At 36.9% G+C, this 20,909-nt stretch overlaps 1 protein-coding gene across 2 annotated transcripts in view; it reads left to right on the forward strand.

Moving 5' to 3' along the window:
* Positions 1–20,909, forward strand: part of DIAPH2 (diaphanous related formin 2) — an 834,932-nt gene that overhangs the window by 539,041 nt on the left and 274,982 nt on the right. For both annotated transcript variants that reach the window (XM_063083053.1, XM_063083052.1), the window contains one exon: positions 8,531–8,655. In XM_063083053.1, the coding sequence (XP_062939123.1) occupies positions 8,531–8,655 (125 nt within the window). The remainder of the gene's footprint in view (positions 1–8,530; positions 8,656–20,909) is intronic.

The raw sequence follows: 20,909 nt of genomic DNA on the forward strand, positions 1-20,909 counted from the left end.
GTCCACTGACTGATGTTGGTTTGGTGGTCAGGCTATAGAATTTTTTATTGCAAATCATTATTTACAGGGTTTCAGACTTTCCCTTTCTCTCCCTCTACCCCAGCTATCCTTTAGCCATACCTTCCGATAGTTATTAGTAAGTTTTCTTTCTTTTCTTTTTGTTAGAAGAATCCATTTCTTTATTTAAGAAAAAATGCATTCAGACTGAGGTTTTCAGGTTGAGAACTTGTACAAATATATGAACCCAGCTGTTGAAATGTGCTTAGTGAAGTTTTTAGAGTTAAACCACACAATGCAATTTTCATATTGAAGTTGCTCTGCTCTCAGCATCAGTTTAGGCCATATTATGAATCCAGTTTCCAAAAACGACACCTTATCCCCAAGGACACATGTTAGAGGGGCAAATGATGGTACTTCTGAACACATCTTGGGGACACATATTTTTAAATTTTGTTTTGTTTTATTATTATTATTTTTGGGGCAGCTGGCCACTACAGGGATCAAACTCTGGACCTTGGTGTTATCAGCACCACACGCTAACCAACTGAGCTAATTAAATTTTACTTATTAAGAATTCTAGTTAAGTTGTGTTTTTTGTTAAGGTGACTTTTAAAAAATTTTTTTCTCCTAAGAATCATTTTTAACAGATTTTTTTTTTTCATTATAGGGTTTTCTTATTTGGGTGCCATTTACCATCTATTTTCTTTAAAGACCAAGGAAGCCTATAGGGATGAGAGTTTACTATTGTTATTGTATAAACACATTTGCTTTATATCCATGTACAGCATTCCTGTAAAATGAAACTATTAACTTATAAATGCACTTGAGAAAGAATACAACAGTGACTATTGTTCAGGGTGCTTGTAATGTTTCTTCTCTTTTTTACATATGCTTTCTGGATGAGTGACATTAATGGTGTGCCACTCAGCTGATAGTAATTCTTCAACTAAATATATTCAGTTAAGGAAAATTACAAGGTACTTATAGTTATGTTTGGGCCTATTCATATATAGACTTTCAAGAGTAAATTTTTATTTGGCCTTTCTTAGAGCAAAGATGTAAGAAGTGCTCTGTTACTTTGCCAATGGTTAAAATGAATAGAAACATTTAATTCAGAGAAAAAAATGCACTGGTTTCTGGAAAAGCATTTATATTTACATAAAATTACACATTCTGAATATGGTTTAGAGAATGTCACCAGAGTACTGTGATTTTTTTTCTTTCTTAAATCATATCAGTTCTCTTATAGACTATGTAATTGAAGAGTCTTTCCATTCAGTCTTACTTAAAATATTTATCTTATACTTTATTTTTCTTAAAATTATGAATTAGAGAAAGTCTGCCATTTAAAATGTTTGGAATAAAGATCAGGCCACTATCATATATTTGCTTGAAGCCAGGAAAAAAGTATATGTATATTTTTCAACTGAAGCAAGTAGATGAATAAGAATTGTGGGGAAAATTTCTCCTACATATAACTCAAGAGTGTATACTGAACTTAAAAGGTTATTTATGGAGTACAAGGAAGAAAGAGTATAATAAAGAACCTGATAGCTATAATTTAATTTTTTAGTGTTATAATTCATATTCAGTAATTCAATAGCAGATGTAAAAAATTGAAATGAGAGAAAAAAATTAAAGTGCCACCAGACTGACTAATCAGTCATTGAAAATGCCTATAGTGGGAATTTACTTAGATAGAAAATGTTTGCACTGTCATTAAAGACTCCCTAATTTATATTAGTGAACTAATGTAATGACAGGCACAAAAATATACCCTGATGCTTACACTATGCACAGGACAAGCATTTCTAACCCACTCTGGTACTTAAATATTCTTAGAGTCCAGGTACCCTTACCTCCATGCCACCTCCAGTAAAAATATTTCTGTCTGTCTCTGTCACACACACACACACACACACACACACACACACACACACACACACACACACACACACACACACACACACACACACACACACACACACACACACACACACACCCCTAAGAAATATTAGAAGTAAGATAGGCTAAGTAACACCTAATTAAATAGTTAAGTAATCATAACATATATTGACTCCCAACTCTTAAGATTGAAGCAAATGTATTTAAGGCAAATAATCAGGCCAAATAAATGTTAATTCTTTTCTAACACTTTTTTTTTGTCTATTATTTTTTAGACAAATCTAGAAAGCCAAAATAACTAATTTTTAAATGTCTCCAGAGAAATACAAACTATTGCACAGGTTTTAATTTCCAGAAATATTCTTTAAATTTCAAACTTGCTAATATCGCTAACAAATTGGCTGTTCATTAATATAATTGCAACTGGTTCCCAGAACTAAAATTCCATGTATCCTATAAAACCTGCAAATAGAAAACACAATCTAAGTTTAATTCTAACGTTAAATTAAAGCAGGCCATAGTGAGGATAGCAGGTAGAGAATGTTTGCTTTTCTTTTCCCTATATTACATCTAGATTGTTGTTTAGTTCTTGGTGGCACATGTACAGTAGGAATTTGTATGTTGGAAGGTAGGCTGTAAGGGGGAGGATAGTGAAATATGAAATGAATATTTATAGGTTATCTATTATGTACCAGGTATAATGATAGGTACTTTCTAGTTATCAAATCATTTAATTTGGATTCATGCTGGAGGAGAGGTACTGGGGAGGCCAGATGGCTGGCCTCAATGCCCCTGTCCTCTTACCAGGTTCTTGACTCCACCACAGGAAAGAATTCAAGAACAGAGTCACAGTAGAAAGTGAGAATGGGTTTAATGTATCGAAAAGGAAATACAGATTTCACCGAGAGAGTGTGGCCTAGCTGTTGCTTTGAGTTGCTTCGCCCCCCATGGATTTGTCACACCACTTCCCCTGGGTGATGGAGACACAAAAGATTACTCAAAGCCCATCTCTACTGAGCAGTGAGAGGCCCCAAAGTGGTTAATCTCTTGCAACCCTCAAGATAGAGGCATTCCTTCTTTGGGAAATGAACGCCAAATTGGGGTTCTCTTCCTGCATTTATTTTCCAGACCAGGAAGTTACAGGAAGAGACATAGGTGGGGTTATAGTTTAACAATATAGGCTGGTAACTTTCAGTGAAACAAGCCAGATGACATTCCAGTAAGGCAATTAAGTGGTCCTATCAACAACAGTTTGATCTTAGCAAACATTCCTTCCTATAGCAATTCTCAGTATCTTTACATAACAGTCAGTAACTAGTCTGTCTTTGAGCCAGAAACCTGCTGTGCCACAATTCTTATCTTGCAACAGAGACTTATACCCTGAGGGAAATTTCCAGTCCTCCACAAGGTCAATATTTGAAACTGCAAGGCTTTGGAAAACCAGGCCCTGTGAAGTACATATGCTTTATAGTATATTCCACACCTAGCTCCAGAGACTGAGCAGGGCCCACACCAAGTTTAATACAAAAGTAAGAAATACACACTTAAAGTTGAGCACAGACTGCAGGCTGGCTCAAGAAAGTGAGCAGCTACTTGCTGAAAGTAAATTTGATACAAAAGAAAGCATGCACACTTCAGCTGGTGAAGTTTGGTTGGCCTCAGGAAAGTGAGAAATGACCCTGCCTTCTGCTGGAATTCAACTTTTATAGTTTTGCTATCAAATACATATTCATGCTGCCTAGTAAATATTGAACTAAGGGTGTGGTTCCCAGTTATGAAACATAGTCTTGCACATGCTCACTTGGTCTCTTTTTAGGGCATGTTCATTGATCAAGTTCTATCACATGCACTGAACATATTCAAGAATATTCTGTGCTCTTTAGCACCTCTAGTGGAAGGTCATTCAAAGGATAAATTCCACGTTACTCAGCATGCTTGGCTATTATGGTTATATAACTTCCTCCTACTGAGCATGCCCAGCCACTGGATTTGCATAAGTCAGCACCCTGAGGTCTCAGTCTCCCCATGTTGGTGCTGAAAATAGGTCCAGCAAGTAACAGTAACTCTCCTCTAGGGGAGGGCCTAGAGGAGAGGCCTGAGACCTTGGGGAGTAGTTTGAAACCCAGAAGCATGTCCTGAAACCTGAACCCAGGGAAACAGAGCACCTCCTATCTCAGAATGACTACCCTTTAAGGAAGGTATTATTATCTTCATTTTGCAAATCAGGAAATGAAGGTCTAGAGAGGCTAAGTCACTGGCTTAAGATAACACAGCTAGTAATTGGTATAGCTGTGATTAGAACCTAGGTCTGTCTGATTCCTTAGACCATTCCAGCCTCACCAAACTCTGCCACAGCTACATATAGAAATAACATGCCCTTGTGCCAATGAGCGATAAAGAATAGAAATTTATGAGCATTTCAAGATGCTGGCCTTCCAGGTTCTAGAGGTACTGCTTTACATTTACAGTTTCCTGAGAAGACATTACTTTGCTCATATCATATCCCTGCTTAAGAGTAGTGCATACGTCATGGAATTTTTGTGAGGATTAGATGAATTAATACATAAAATTACTTAGAATAATGTCTAGCACATAGTAAACACTTAGTAAATGTTAGTTATTACTTAAGAATTTAAGTAATGACTAACTTGTATACCACAGGAGGACTAGTTGAAGGAACTAGGTATTTATAGCCTGAGTAGATTAACAAGGTGCAACTGATACCTTTCTTGTAAAATAGAGAGTAGACTTGATCAGTGTTGCTCCAAGACAAAATTAAGGCTAATGGGTAAGAGTTTGAGGAGGCTGATTTTGATTATAATAAAAATTTTCCAGGCATCAACTGTCAAAAGTGGAATATACCACTTAGGATACAGGGAATGCTCTGTTCTAGATCTAGTGTATGTACCACACTAGATTCACTGGGCACCCCTTCTTTGCTGCCTCCCAGCCCCCACATGTAAGCCCAGGCCGCTTGCTCACCAGCCAGAGTGTGAAGTTAACACCTCTTGAAACAGAATTTCACTAGTGAAGGATCAGGAAATGTAAAGGGCCAGCAAGTGAATGAGTTGCTCATTCCCTCTAACCAGCTCTCCCAAGTTTGTTTTATCTGGAGACCAGGACTGACTCTAGAGTTTGTAGTGCCCAGTGCAAAATGAGAATGCAGGGCTCCACTGCAAAAATTATTAAGAATTTTAAAATAGTGATAATGCATTAAACAAAGTGCAGGGCCCTTCTAAGCAGGGGACCCTGTGCAACTGCACAAGTCACGTGTCCGTGAATCTCAGACACTAAACAATCAACTGTATTTTTTGTAAAGCTGTGGCCAGTTCTATAACTTACTCTCTTATATATGCTTTCTTCCCTTTTCTGTCGTGCCTTTTTCTCTGGGATTACAACCCACCCTCACCCCCCAATGAGTCTATAACAAGTAAACTCTATCTTAGGCTCAGTTTTCCAGGGACTTAGACTATAACTCTGTGTAACCTGAGTTTTCAAATTTGAGAGGCTGGTCCAAATCATCTTTAATATCATTTCTAACTCAAAGATAACATAATTCCCCCAAATGTAAGGGTCAACATTTTATATGGTATTGTTTGTTTAATGTAGCCATAAATTTGTGTATAAGGCAGAATTCCCAGATTATTATATCTCCAATATTTTATTCTCTTTTGTTCAGGCATAATATTAATAATTCATTAGAGGGGAAGTATAGAGAAACCTAATAAAGAAAGGTATCCCATTTCTTCACTTTCCCATTTGTCTAAGCATCTCCTGCAGCCCTCTCTTCTATATATCTATATTGTTAGACAGATTTCAACTTCCTGCCTCCTTTCCATACTCATATAATAATTGATATGGTAACTTTCAATCATTATGATTGTGTCTAACCTCTGCTTGCACTTTTAGTTGCAGAAATGGACATAAATTTAAGTGTGAACCAAACCTTCTTGAAATGTATGTATTCATTCAGGACACATTTATTGAGTACCATGTGTAAAGCACAATAATAAATATTGAGGGAAAAGAAAAAAATTAGATTTGGATTGTGCCATTAAGTAGCTTGAGGCTTTTATAAAGGAGACTGTGTGTTTATGTACATGAGACCAGCAAATTTCTAATTCGAGGCAGAAGGTATTATGTGGAAGATCACCTAAACAAACAAAGTGCATATAAAATGGCTGAAAATTTGGGGTAGAGCTCTAGAGGGATTTATAAAGAACTAAGGATTTGACAAGTGGAATTGGGGAGGATACGTGTTCAGAAAATATTGATTTATTCAAAATTCAACTTCAGGGAAAAATCAATTTTCCTGGATTAAAAAACATTCTGTCTTGTTATTTGAGATTTCTAGACTTTTGTGTGCATAGCAGCTTGATTAGGTTATTTCTGTACTGAACAATCAGAAGGTGAAGTCATTATTATCATGCCCTTTTTACTAGTGGAATTACTATTGCTTTTAATAGGGGGATTACTACTGTGACCTAAACCTGGCCTTTGGCCACATTTTGCTTGCTGCAGAAAGTTATCATGAGTTTATTTCTTCTGTAGTGGAGGGAAAGTAACTTTCCTTCTACTCATTTTAGGTTCATTGGCTGGGGCCCTTGTAACGAAAAACGGATTAACAAGAGAAAAAAAATACAATTTCATTTCAGTGTTGTGTGACAAGAGAGCCCTCATAAGAAAATGAATACCCAAAATAATAGTTAAACCTGAGTATTTTATATAGTAGATCTGATGAGGAATGGACGGTCCTAGAAAAATATGATGGGGAAAGAAAAAAGTATGAGCTAACTATAATAAACTGGGGGAAACTTAGCAAGAACTGTTTGTTTAGATTCCTCTCTGTGTCCCTTTGTCTTCAAAGATAAGGATGCTCCTTTCCTCTGAGTGTGTGAGCGTTACCTCTCACATGAGGGTCTTAGAACCTGCTACCAGGGAAGATCATAAATTCCCTCCTATATGTGTCATTTCTCAAACTCCTTCAGCTTAAAGTACTCAATAAGTCAAGGTGCCATATTTTGGGGTATTGTGTCCCAAACCCCATCATATCCATGTAACCTAAATGACATGAGCAACTGGTCAATATCATATCTTCAGTTTTTCAATCAAGCAAGTGGGACAGGAGAAGCCTTTTTATTAATTAGGGACAATACACCAGGACAAACTACTTGAAAAAAATTCAATTTTAAAGTCAGAGAGAATGATTTCCTCCACAGCAAAGTCATCCTTTAAATAAAACAAGCAATGATTGCTGAACCATTAGCAAATTTTTGGCAAGATCAAACTCTCTTAGACTTCCCCAATAAAGAATAATTTCTAAGCTTGTCAGATCTAAACAAATAGAACTAAATTGGAGAGAGCTATTTAAAATGACAGATTAATAGAAAAAAATAAATTGTCTTTAGTGTTGGTGTTTGATTTTCAGTCTCTTGTACTTCCATGTATATTTAAGGAGATTTCTCCTCATTGAGTTATAAAGGTGTGCATGTCAATGTGCTAAATTTGTGTCAGAATACTTTGGCTGAAATTTGCCAGGGGGTTGATTTTGTCAGTCTCTTGAATTTTTCATTATAATGCTGTTATGCCTCTGTATTAGACAAATTTACTTTAAAAAAAAAAAAAGAATTGTAATATTTTTTCTATTTGTGTCTCACCGTCCTTTAATGGAAAGAACAGTGTTTCAGAGGCCTGGATTTTAAAACCAGTGTCACAGGCTACCTATTAAATTGTAACACTTACCTTGTCTTTTCAACTAGAGTCCTGCCAAATGCTGTTGATATTGACATAAGTGTCTTCATACATAATTGTCAGTCATACAGTAATAGAGTATCTATAAAATAGTTACGTTTTTTTTTTAAATGTACCTCTTTGAAAAGAAGGCATCATGAGAGATCTGGGAAGTATGCATGTGTTTATGAGCAGTTTGAGTACAATACTTAAAAATTATTAGTTGTCATTGAGAGAAAAAGAAGAATACAGAGAATGTTAGGGGTAATTAAAGCAACTAATGATAGTGTTTAAGGGCATGCTGAAGCTTTGTGGGTGTGTATGTGCATATGTGTTTGCTGGGGCTTGCTCTAAATTCTCTTTCTGTATCAACAGTTATTTTTTATATCTCTATGAGTTTGAAAAGTACTAAAGATGGGAACATTTACCATAGATGTTGATTTATAAAAATCAGGATATTTCAACAAAAGAAAAATATTTTATCCTTCTATATAATTTAACCTTAAATCATTTATAGAGCCAAGAACATGCATCAATAACATAAGATCACTTTGAACCTTAGTTTCTCTTTAATCTTCAAATTAGATTCTAAGGAATGAAATATTAGGAATTCCGTCAATAAATTTAAGTAGAAATGGATTCATTTGAACTAATAGCTGAGTAAAATGGTGATATTCCCATATTAAACATGATGATTTGGTATAGTATATTACACATTTTCATTTATTTCATGGAGAGTAGAATTTTTATGAGCAGTAATTCAGAAAACTGTGAGTTGACTTCATGGAACTATTCTCCAGATTAAAAAATGTACTTTAACTGATGCTGTTTTCTTTCAGTTATTTTGTGAAACACCTGGTGAATTATTCTAAACGCTTTGCACATTGTTCTTTAGTTTCAGCTCAAATTCTCAAAAGCAACCTTGCATCAATGGAACAACAAATTGTTCATCTGGAACGTGACATCAAGAAATTCTCCCAAGCAGAAAATCAACATGATAAGTTTGTGGAAAAGATGACGATATCCTTTATTTATTTAAGCATTTTGTTTATTTGTTAGTTTCTCTGTCTATCTGTCTATTTACTAACTATCTGATTAGTCCTAGACCAGCTAGTCTATTCACACTGTCTAGATGAATTTGTGTATATGCTATTTTTATATCAGCAGCATAAATTTGGTTTCATGATGTTTTGGACCAAGTAGAGTAGGCAAGGGAACAATTAGATCAGAAAAAAATGCCATTTCTCAAAGAAGAATTTCATTTGAAAGTCCACGAGATATGTGAGGTAAGTCTTATGAGGCTTGAATACACCAAAAACAAAACAAAACTGAGAATCTTCTTATGTAACCAAATGCTTGAAGAAACTGATCAATAGATTTTTATTTTTTTGGTCTGAGTTTTTTTTTTTTTTTTTTTTTCCTCTGTGTGTGTGCATGCATTTTATGAGGGTACATGTGCATTTTCTTTTTTAAAAAATGTAGTTTTATTAATATTTTTTACGTTCTAGGATGTTGTGGAGCAGTTGGGCAGTTGGGAAGGAGGGGGAGAGGGGAAAGGGGAAGGAAATGTGATGGAAGGAGGAAGGAGGAGAGGTGTGATTGAGGCCTTTGGCACCCCCCTCATTCCCACAGGGGAGACCAGGGGCTTCCAGTGGTGGCTTGGTCATTGCCAGGCTGGGTGCAGATGTCGGGGGGTGGTGTGGTAAAAGCCCTCGCCCCCCACCACTCCATTTTGGGAACCTGGGGCCCTTCTTGCTGAGGCTTGGTGGTCATCCCTGGGCTGGCTGTGCATGACAGGGGGGACGTGGCCGAGGCCCTCAGCTGCCCACCACCCTGGCTCAGGATAGTCTGAGGCACTTGCTGTGGCGGCACTGTGGTCGTGGTCGTAGCTGGGCTGGCTGCACGTGTCGGGGGGTGCATGGCCAAGCCCCTCGTCCTCCACCCTTAGGACTTGTTGTGGGTGTCAGGGGGCATTGCTGAGGCCCCTGGATCTCCTCCCTTTCTGGCTTGTATTAGGTGTTATAGGTGTTCTTTGGTGAAATGAGACCTTTGCTAGTTAACAAACTTTGTCTCTGGTTGTGGGTACTTTGTTTTTTCTTTCAGTTCTGTGTTGGATTATTTGCTATTCCCACCACTTTAACTCTGCACTGGAACTAATTTGTTGTCCTTTGCTTACTTCTAAAATAGGGGAGCTTCTTGTGGGGACCAGTACTTGAGCTCTGTGGTTGAACTAAATTGCTGCTTTGCTGCTGATTCCCTGGGGAAGTCTTTTTATGCAGCTCAGGTTTTAATGGTTGACTTTATAGATACCCAGCTCTGGCAACCAGGTGCACTTGCGTTGGGTAGAAACTCTGGTCTTGGTCTGAGTCTTTACATCAAACTGTACCCATGCAATTCTGTATTCCTGACCAGTCTCCTCTGAGTGGTCCTGCACTGATTGGGGGGAAGATCCTTGCTGTGCCCCAGTGTTCCCCCTGTGGGCCCATCTCCCCCGCCACCCATGCTCCAGACACTTCCCATGGGATGGGCTGTGCTTGGGTCCCTTGCAATGACTCACCGGCCTCTGAGCGGCTTCTTTTTTTCCAATTTTGTGGCTCCTCACTGCTGTGTGCATCCACAGGCACCCTTTCAGTGGTCTTGCTGTCCTAGGGGCCACCAAGGCCCTCTTTTCCCCTGCAGCCTCCAAGCAACTCCATCCGAAGGACACAGCTGCGGCTTTTGCTGGCTCCTGCTCCATGTGCTCAGCAGCTCCAGTCTGGATGTGGCCAAGGCTTGAAATGGCCAGAGCAGTTTTTTCTTTCTCTCATCGTGGCTTCTCCCACCTTTGTGCACTCCATAGGTCTCTCCTCCTCTTCCCTTGAGCTCTAGCAGCCCCAGCTTGGCTGTCGTTGCTTTTTTATAGTTGTAAACTGGTTGATTTGTGGGATAGAGTGATGCTGGGGACCATCTATTCTGCCATCTTGAATGGAAGTCACAGCCATGTGCATTTTCGAGGGCAGTCAGTGGATGACTAAGATCAGTAGACTGAAAGGATTGGGAAGGATAAATGGATGCATGGATGGATGGACAGTTGAATTGATCAGTAGATAGTATACTTAAACAATAGTAGATGTCTGTGTAACATTAAGCATTTCTTGCTAAATAAACATTTTGAAACCCCTATTTTACATCATGTAGTATATTCATATAAATTACAGAAATATATGAAAGGCGAATGTGAGGAATAGCATTTAGCTTGAATTGTTTAATGTTAAATCTGGTGTCTAACGATAAACTATGTTGAAGCTGATTTTTTTTTTCTATTTTGGTTTTCAAAAGTTAAAGCCATATCCTCCTCCTGTGGGTTTAAATAAATATCTTGAACTGCAGATTGATTCACCATTTTATATCTCTAGAGGGAATAAATACTGTAAATTCTTTATCTGATAATAAGTAAATTCTTTCAACAACTATATGGCAGTCACCTTGTTTCAAGGTTAAACCTATTGCTTTTTTCTTCTCTGATATGCTTTCTTTCATGCCCAACTTGGAAGTTATGGTGCTGAACTCGAATTACTTGAGAATAGCAATTTAGATTTATGTAAAAAAAATTTTCAGTCACGAGTACCATGTTTTGTGTGGTCCTTTAGCGATGCTGACTACTTTCATTAACACAAATATTGAAAACAAGTTTGTGAGTGATTAGAAGCAGGGATCCTCAAAAATAACCTGGAGTTGCATAGCTGGCCACATTGGGAAATTTCATGTGAAGGTTTCACTTTAATGCAGATTAGATTTTTTTCTTTCAAATATTTTATATTGTCCTGTGGCTAGAAACACCATGTTCATTTTTTACCTTTTGATTTTGATTCTTACCTCATGTATTTGAATTTCCTTCCTGATCCCCTTGTTATTTTGAACATTTTCTTCTACAGTTGGCTTATGGCCACACAACAGCTTGCAACATTGAGTCTTTGTTGCTCATTTAGAGAAAGAAAAGTAATTTCAAACCCTCATGAACTTGGCCTGGACTCCTTATTTTATTTCTTTCTTTATGCAGGTAATTAAGCACTTTAAAATGAAAATCCAGAGCCTTCTGTATCTGTATGTTACAGATGAATGGTTATTCTTCATTTAAGTGGCATTAAAGTGTGACTATTTGCCCACAAGGGGATTGAAAACTATATTAAAATGTATGGGGCTGTTACTTTGCATATCACATTTTTAAGGAAAACAAAATAAAATATACAGCAATTTATTTCGGAGAAAAGGCAGAATATTGAGTTGAATTGTTTAAAACCTATAAATTAATGAATTACAGTGATAAAACTGTTGCTGAAATTATTCTTACTTTGGAAGACTCCTTAGGTGCACCTATTGAGAGTTCTGATCTTGTAGAAAGACACAAACAAAATGCATAATCATCGTATGTATATATGTTATGTGAATTCTTGTACCTACTTAATATTTAATTCTACACTTCTGACAATTAAAAAAAAGAGAAGAATATTTTATTATGGGATACTCAATACTGTTTTAAAATTAGAACCATGATTCCATTTCTAGTATAGGATTTTTTGTACTGGATGATCTTTCCAATGTTTCTGTCCCCTGCCAATAAATTGTTTTGCTTCAGGTCACTGGCCCTTTAAATTGAAGAACCAGAGCACAAGTATGGGAGTAGCTTCTCTTCAAAGTAACCTTACCTACTTAAATAGTAATCTCTGTATAAGGACTGTGAGTTGCAAAACTGAATAGTACTCCCATGCCTCTGGGCTTTCAGAACAGCAACAGTGCTACAGGTAGCAGCAATGGCCTGATGGCTGCAGAGCAACTAAATATCAGGTGGATCTTCACCAAATCTCCAGGTTGGGCTATGTCCTATAGCACCCTATATTCACCCTTACTCTTTCATAGTATTGACTGAAAACTTACAATCTGCTAGGCATTGCCAGGCCATGACAGTACAACAGTGCACACAATTAAAAACCAGACCTCAAACAGCTGACATTTATATTGGCATTTATATGCTTTCTGGCTTGCTGATCCATGGCAGAGATCATATCTGGTTTGTTCATTACTGTATGCCCATCACAGTGCCCACCACCTAGCACAGTGTAGGCACTCAGCAAATGTGTGTTGAATCACAGAATACTGTAGCTAGAGACAATGGAGATCATCTAGTTCAAGCCCGTACTTTGACTTTGCAGCTCAGAAAGGATATTGTCAAACAGTGGTAGGCTGTGCTTATACTTACAAAAATTTTCTTCATATACATCTCAGGAACTTGAGAAACATCGAATCGCCTTTTCAGAGCAGGCCTATAAAGTATAATCAGTTTTAGGAGGGGTGATTCACACCTTTTAAAGTAAATGTATAAAAAAATTGACCCCCCCCAAACAAAAAAGGAATTAAACTCCTATGAATGGCGTGGCCCAGACTATTTCCAGCCTCCTGAAGCCAATGGCTTTAGAAGGAAACTCTGCAACTCTTTCTCCCTTTCTGTATTCAAAATTGGTTGCTTATTCTGACTCAGAAAAAAAATAGACAATATAGAGGAGAAAAGATTTCTTTTCTAACCCATCACAAGGTTCATGGCTAGCACCCCTGTAGTAAAAGACAGATGTTGTAACACCAAGGTCAACGATTTTCGTCCTCATACCGGCCAGCTGCCAAACAAACAAACAAACAAAAAAGGTTAATAAGAGGAAAGCATACAAATTTATTTGATACAAATTTTACATGGCATGGGAACCTTCATAAATGAAGACCCAAAGAAAAGGGGGAAAAGACAGTTGGGTAGAAATATGACTGGAGGACAAAAGGGTATGATCTAATGGTAATAAACTGGGGAGAACTTAGCAACGTGTGTTTGTTCAGATTGTTCTTGGCCTCTCTGTATGAGATTCCTTCCTTCCAGGTAGAGAGCAGGACACCTGTCACATGAGGATCTTCAGGAAGGAGGATGAAGGTCAGAGAGTGACCTTTCCAGGTTTTATGGCCTGCTACAGCGAAGAAGGGGTGAAGGAAATTCTAGTTTCTGTGGCCTGCTTCAGGAGAGAGGGGGCAGGAGAAGGTCAGAGAAACCTACCTGCTTCTGTGGTTTATTAACTCAGTTTCCTTCAATTAGAAGTACTCAGTACAGCCAGTGCTATGGTTTAAAAATGTTTGTGTCCCCTCCAAAATTCATGTTGAAACTTAATCCCCAGTGTAACAGTATTAAGAAGCGGGGCCATTAAGAGGTGATTAGGCAATGAGTGCTCTGCCGCTATTGATGGGATGAATGCCTTTATAAAAGGGCTAGAGGGAAAGAAGTTGGCCCCCCTTTTGGTCTTTTGCTCCTTCTGCCGTGTGAGGAAACAGTAAGAAGGCATAAGCACTCACCAGACACCGAATCTGCTGGTGCCTTGATCTTGGACTTCGAGCCTCCAGGACTGTGAAAAATAAATTTCTATTATTTATAATTTACCCAGTCTAGGGTAGTTCGTTATAGCAGACTAAGTGTATCAGTCTGTTTCTGTTGTTTATAACAAAATACATGGAACTTGGTGATTTACAAAGAAAATGGAATTTACTGCTTGTAATTTCTGAGGCTCGGAAATCCAGAGTTCAAGGAACACATCTGGTGGTGGTGACAGTACCCAGGGGTCTCACATTGCAAGATGGTGGAAGCAGAGAGAGTGAGAAACTCTTCCTGTGCTTTTCCTTTAAAGCTCTCAAAACCACGCCCATGACCACCATTATTAATCCATTTACTACAGCATGGTCCTACAATCTAATCACCTCTTCAAGCCCCCCCCCTTTCAATTACCATAATAGGATTTCCCACCCTCAGCAGTTACAGTGGGGATTAAGTTTTGGGGGGATATTCAACCCAAGGCACTAAAACACCCAGGTGCCATATTTTGGGGTAGTGTTTCTTGCACCCCATCAATGGAAAGAGTAAACCAAATAAGACTAATTTTATAAGATTATAAAACAGGGAGAAAAAGGGAAAATTCTCTTTTAAATCATAGGCTGGAGGTTCCAGAATTAAAGGGGATGATCTATAATGGATATAATAACACTGTCTATATTGAAACACACATTGTTCAAAAATCTAGTATCCTTGTGGGTAAATTAGTGTTGTTATTCTGTTTTTTTAAAAAAGCGAAAGTTTTAGTGTTCCTCATGCTAATATACTCATTCTAATCATAGCATTGGAAGATTTTAGTTCAATTGTACAGTGAATTGAAATAGAATCTGTACTATATTTTTAGTAAATAATAAAAATGATAATAGTCACACTTGTTTAATGACACTGCCTAATTTTACACACTTGAGCTTTTTAAAAACATTCCCATTTATTAAATGAGGAAAATTTTCTGTATCTGATGATAAAATTGACCACAGTTGTCCCATTGTCATAGTAGTGAGCTAGAGTTGTGACATCATAAAGTTGTTTGCCATTGTCCTGTTGTTCTTAATTCTTTAATTTCTAGGGGTCATCTTTTATTATCTTTTAAGGTTGCCAGGAGTTTTATAGTCTGTGTCTATGTTTTGCACCTCTTGCAAATATTGATGGAGTGAGGTTCCAAATCACGTCAGGTTTCCAAGGTTTGAAGAACAACCCGTACTTTGGAGAGGTGAGAGGGAGTGCCATGGATAGACTCCTTGCCAGTCTTAGACCTTTTCTCTTTGACTTGACATTGTATGTGCCATTGACATTATCTATAACATTAAAGCTTCAGTTTTCTTGGCAAGTAGTGTGACTGTGAAAGAACTTTTCTTATGTAATGTCTTTTCCGCACTCATCACAAGGTTTATGGCTGACACCTCTATAGCAAAAGACAGATTAACAAGAAAAAAAAAAGCCTAACGAGTTTATTTAACCAAAGTTAGACATGACACGGTAGCCTTCAGAAATAAAGAACCAAAAGCCCAGGGAAAACTGTGTATTTTTATGCCATGTTTGATGAAAGAAGTGGATAGTTGTGGAAAAACATGATTGGAAAAAAAGGGGGGTGATCTAATGGTAATAAGCTGGGGGGAACTTCAGCAAGGTCTGTTTGTTCAGATTCTTTTCTGTGTCTCTGCATGACAGTCATCATATGACATTCTGTGATGTGCTTCAGGGGAGAAAGGAGTGCAGGAGAAGGTCAGAGAGACCTTCTTGCTTCTACAGCCCTCCCAGTTTCTTTCAACTCAAGCGCCAAAGCACCATACTTTCGGATATGTGTTCTGAGCCCTGATGCATCCTCCCTCCCTTCCAAGGATCGCTTTTACTTACTGCTCCTCACTTCTTCTGACAGGAAAGAAACCCATTCTAAAAGAGGGCTTCTTAGACTTTTAAAAATGTGTTGTGTTCCATTCTTAACATCTTAAACTATCTAAAAAAGCATGTTAACCGCAATGTTGACCTTACTGCTTATATCCTGTTGACAAATTTCTTACCACATTTACTCACAGAGCTTTTGTCAATGGCAGGGCTGTCTGTTGCCCAAAATCAGCTTAGCTTTTTGATTGACTGCTGGCTAAATTATTTCCCCAACTGGAGGACAGGGAGTGACTGAGCAGCAGGGGCACCATTAACACATTGACAAGAAGAGCTGACAGAATGTTAATGACATTAACACCCTGTCAACTAACTATCAACACCTGGGATTTCCTTACAGTATGAGGGAAGAGTTATTTGAAGTGGTTACAAATCAAGTTACTGAAGAAGCACATTGTCCTTTCCAAATAATTCAAAACAGATTTGGGGTCTTCACTGTACTGCCATTATGTTAATTTTTGTCCTACTATTCTTTATGAAGAGCATCATTTAATAATAGATTAAAAAATACACAGAGTTATTGTTCAACCATAAGTCACCTTTGAGAACATGCCAGTGACAGGTTTTAGGGGGATGATAATCTACACTTTTTAAAGTAAATGTCATTTAAAATTGACTAAATAAAAATAAAAACAACCCTCAAAAGCAAAGCTTTTTTTTGAACGAATGCAGTAAGTAACCCAGGCTGTTTTCTGGGTCCTGAAGAAAAAACTGAGAACTTTAGACTAGATTCGAGGAAAGTTCAAAACCTCTGACTCTCTCTCCTTACCCTCAATTACCTACTGGCCTCAAACTTAGAAACTTAGGAAGTTCAAAGCAAAAAAAACATTTATGAGACTGATCAGGGAGAGTAGGGTACAGGATTAAAAAAACAGAAAATGGCAAGATCAGTAATGAAAATAATACATGCATTGAGAAACAAATTATTTTCAAAAACCACATAGGGAAAATATTGTTTTTTCTTACCATTCTTTGAAATATACACTATAGTGATAATGGGAATTTTTGTTAACTATTTGTACGTTGAATTGAAATAGAAGGTATAATCATTTATGATAATAATAAAAATGATAATAAAATAGTAATAATAGCAACTGTTATCAAAGAAAATCAGAGCCAGACAGAGGATAAAGCAGTGTAGCCAAATTTTATTCAGGAACTATTGCCATTGGGGAAGACAGATCTCAGTAAACAAATGGGCTGCATTCCAAATACAAGGGCAAGTGGGGACTTATAGCCAAGGAACAGGGTGGGAGTCAGTGGATGGAAAATTACTAAATGCAGATATCAAAGAAAAGGGGGATTCTGGCTAAACCAATTTGATGGGGTTCTTGCTGAAGGCAGGCCAGGATGATCAGATATGGAGGGTGGGGAATGAGGAATTTGACCAGATATGGACAGTGGTAAGATAGCAAGGGTGAAGAATTAGGAATTTGATCGGATGTTAAGAGTAGAGGGTTTTCACTAAACTGACCCAGCAGAATTCTTGCTAAAACTGTACTGTGTGGGCCAAGGATAGAGCCCAAAGGTGAGGCCTAGTCAAAAAGAGGACTCAGAGGAGGCTGACTAAAATTTGGTTAAAGAGAATCTTAGATACTGTTCAGTGAATGTCACGTGCCGGCCACTACGTTGGGAAGATATGTGCGCATGCACACACATACACACACAAGCTTACCTTTTTTTTTTCCTCAAGTGATCTCCAAAGCAATCCTATGAGGTAGGTACAATTATTAGCCTCATTTTAAATATTAGAAAACTGAGGCTACAGAGGTTAAACCATGTCCATGAGATCACATAGGTAATAAGAAAGGTTAGTGAGGGTCAGGATTCAAATTTTGGACTTTCAGACTTCAAGCCTTTTGCTCCTAACCATGGCATCATGCTGCCTCCAGGGTCAGAAAGATTTGTAAATCTGATAAGAATTCCACATTTGTTCCCTCTGAGACTATTTTATTGCTTCCTCTTCAATCTCCCTCAAATGGGAAATTTTTTTCTTTTCGAAAGGATGGTAAACTAATTTAAAAATTAGCTGCTCACTTACACCATCTCCTCCAGAAAGCCTTCCCTAATCATAGCAATCAAAATTAATTTCCCTGTCCCCTGTGTTCTCATAACATTTTAATACTTTGATTATTGTACTTGCTGGTTTTGCCTATCCTCTGTTTATGTACACGTTTGTTTTGCGTACTGGGTTATAAACTCTTTTGAGATACAGATTCTTATTCATCTTTGAGTATAATGCTTTGTAGAAAGTTCAGTGCTTAATAAATGTTTGTTTAAATAGGTTAGAGTTCATTGTATAATGATTAATACTAAACTTAACATTCTGGCAAGTAAATAGAGAACATTAGCTAGTTGTTCTGGCCTAATCTCAGTTTGACAAAACAAAAGAGTCTAACGTATTTCAAATGTTATGCCTTTATTGTGTTTTGATTTAAAACGCAGGTATTGAAAATTATCTCTTAATAGACTCTTAGATAGAAACCACATTCTAAGAAACTGTCTGAATGGAGCATATGTTTTTCAGGATCTGTTAGCACAGAAATTTTCTATTTGAAGAGTCGTGCTTTTTTGAAATTCAGCCTGAAATTACAGACTGTGAGCTACATTTTTCAAACTTTGTTCAGGGAATTGATAGACATTTGGTGCGTGATGCTAATGGTGAGAAGAGAAAATATATTGCTCAGTAAAAGGGTGCATAAACCCTTTCAGGCCACGAGAGACTCATCTGGGAAATCATCTTTTTCAGAACATAAAACGGGACTTAATTTGTCTGAAAGAGTTAATGTACCCTCAACCTGACAAATTCTCATCATTCTTACCAGAAGATGAGTTTTAAGAGATTAGAAACCTTTCTATGGGATTTATTCACACTGAGTAGAAATAATACAAAAGAGAAGCTTGAGAAAATAAATTACCCAATTTGATCATTTTTTGTGTGTGTACATGCGTATATACTAGAAAGCATATAGCATATATACATATATGTTCATAGATATAGATAAAGATAAAGCCATTTTAGTATTTATGAGATCATTAATTGGATATCATAGCAATGAGCCTATGAATTTGTTTTCTTTCACCCTAATTTAAAATTTACTAAAACTTTATTTTCAATTATGAAGGGTATGTGTGGTAGTTTGTAAGTAATAATAGTAACATTAGTATAATTCTGCAAGTAATATACTTTTACAGCAAAATCTCAATCTTTTAATTTTCATAATGTAGAAAAATATATCCATATCTCTTTTCTATAATAGAAGTTTATTTACTTATTTCTAGTTGTATCTGTTTGAGATATAGCTTATAAAAAGTATAGCAAGTAAACTAAGCGTTTCATTGAATATTCTTTGTTCTTCTAGTTTTACACTTAAAAGTAAAGGAAGTGAATTAGATTTATAAAGTGAAGACTGAAAAAAAAATGCAAGAAACCAATTCAGTATATTAAGTAATCATGTAATGATGCTCTCTTTTGTGTTGCAAAGGTAAGGTAGGGTGATAACCTATTACATTGTCCGCATTCATTAGAAAAGTTAGGAATGGAAAGAAAAATGTGACTAGCATTACTGAAAATTACCCAATTGAATTTTGATGATGGTAGTGAATATAATATGCCTCATAAGACCTACATTTAGAACTGTAATCAGCTTGAAAGGATCACATCTCAGCTACTCATTTAAGGCTAAGAGACTCACCAATGGTAAGAAAGGAAAATCAATGAAAACTTAGAAAAAAGAATTGTAGATAAGCTTTTCAAAGGTCATCAGTGAGAAGGAGAAGAGGGCCTAGTCACCAACTGATGTTGTCTGAGTAGAGAAAAGGCATGAGTAACTGAGTTGAAAATGGTTCTGAGAGGCGAAGATATCAACCCCTTTTTACCTCATCGAAAGCAAATATTTTAAGTGGCTTTTTCATATTAAGGTAATATCTTTGCAAACAGCAACTCTGTTCAGTTACTGATTTCTAGATTCCTTTATCATGGGCCTGACTCAGAACCTAAAAAGATCCCATTTTATTTTACACACTGTCGAGAAACATTTTGTCCACATTATTTGCCCCATATACATAAAAGTGCTTTCCAACTTTAATGTTCTTGTGAATGTATTTTTCTTAACCCATCTGAATGAAAAGGTATTTGGACTAGATATCAATTATCCTGAGCTCTAGCCTTGATCTTTGTGATCTTAGGAAAGATGCTCTATTTACCTGTTTGTAAAATGGAAATAATAAAATTCAGCTTGCCTAACACATATATTGTTATTAGGATTAGGTATAAAAATAATTTTTAACATGCTTCATAAAATGGAAAATGCTTTGTAACATTGAATAACCATATAAAAAGTGTTATTTATTTATCATTCTGCCCCAAACCTCACAAATAGGAAATAAATTATTTCCCCCAAGGAAAATGTTCTTCATAAACTACCATGGTCTGCTTTTGTCCAGCTTCATTTTTTTAGATTTTTGTTGTTTCTTTTTTAAGTTAAGTAATAAGTTTGCTTTTTGTTTTTAGACTGATAGAGAAAAGGTATATAGTGAATGCCTATGGAGGAAACAGAATGCTAACACTTCATTATTCAAGGAGTATCCAGATGTTCAGTGTTAAACAAATCCCTACTTTTTTCACTTTGGTAGGAAAGAGGAAGAGACAACCAATGAAATTTGAAGATTCTTGCATACTCCACGGGTTATGATATTTTAAATACTATGGCACCTATGAAATAAGGTTAAGGTATGTTTCCTACTTTCAAGGAAGAATGTAGTCAGCGGGGGTAAAACTGACAGAGAAGATGGCAACAAACAATATGATTTAATTGCTAAATAAGTGTGGTCCTGCTAAAAATGCAATAGTCATTTTCGATATTCCTTACCTTTTTAATTTTGCTCAGTGAGACAGCATTCCAGCTTTGGCCCCACTTGGGAATTAACACTGCAACTTCATTATTTTTCAAACAAGTGAAAAGTTAAGTATGGAAATACA

Source organism: Cynocephalus volans, chromosome X (assembly GCF_027409185.1).
Source record: "Cynocephalus volans isolate mCynVol1 chromosome X, mCynVol1.pri, whole genome shotgun sequence".
Classification (NCBI taxonomy): domain Eukaryota; kingdom Metazoa; phylum Chordata; class Mammalia; order Dermoptera; family Cynocephalidae; genus Cynocephalus; species Cynocephalus volans.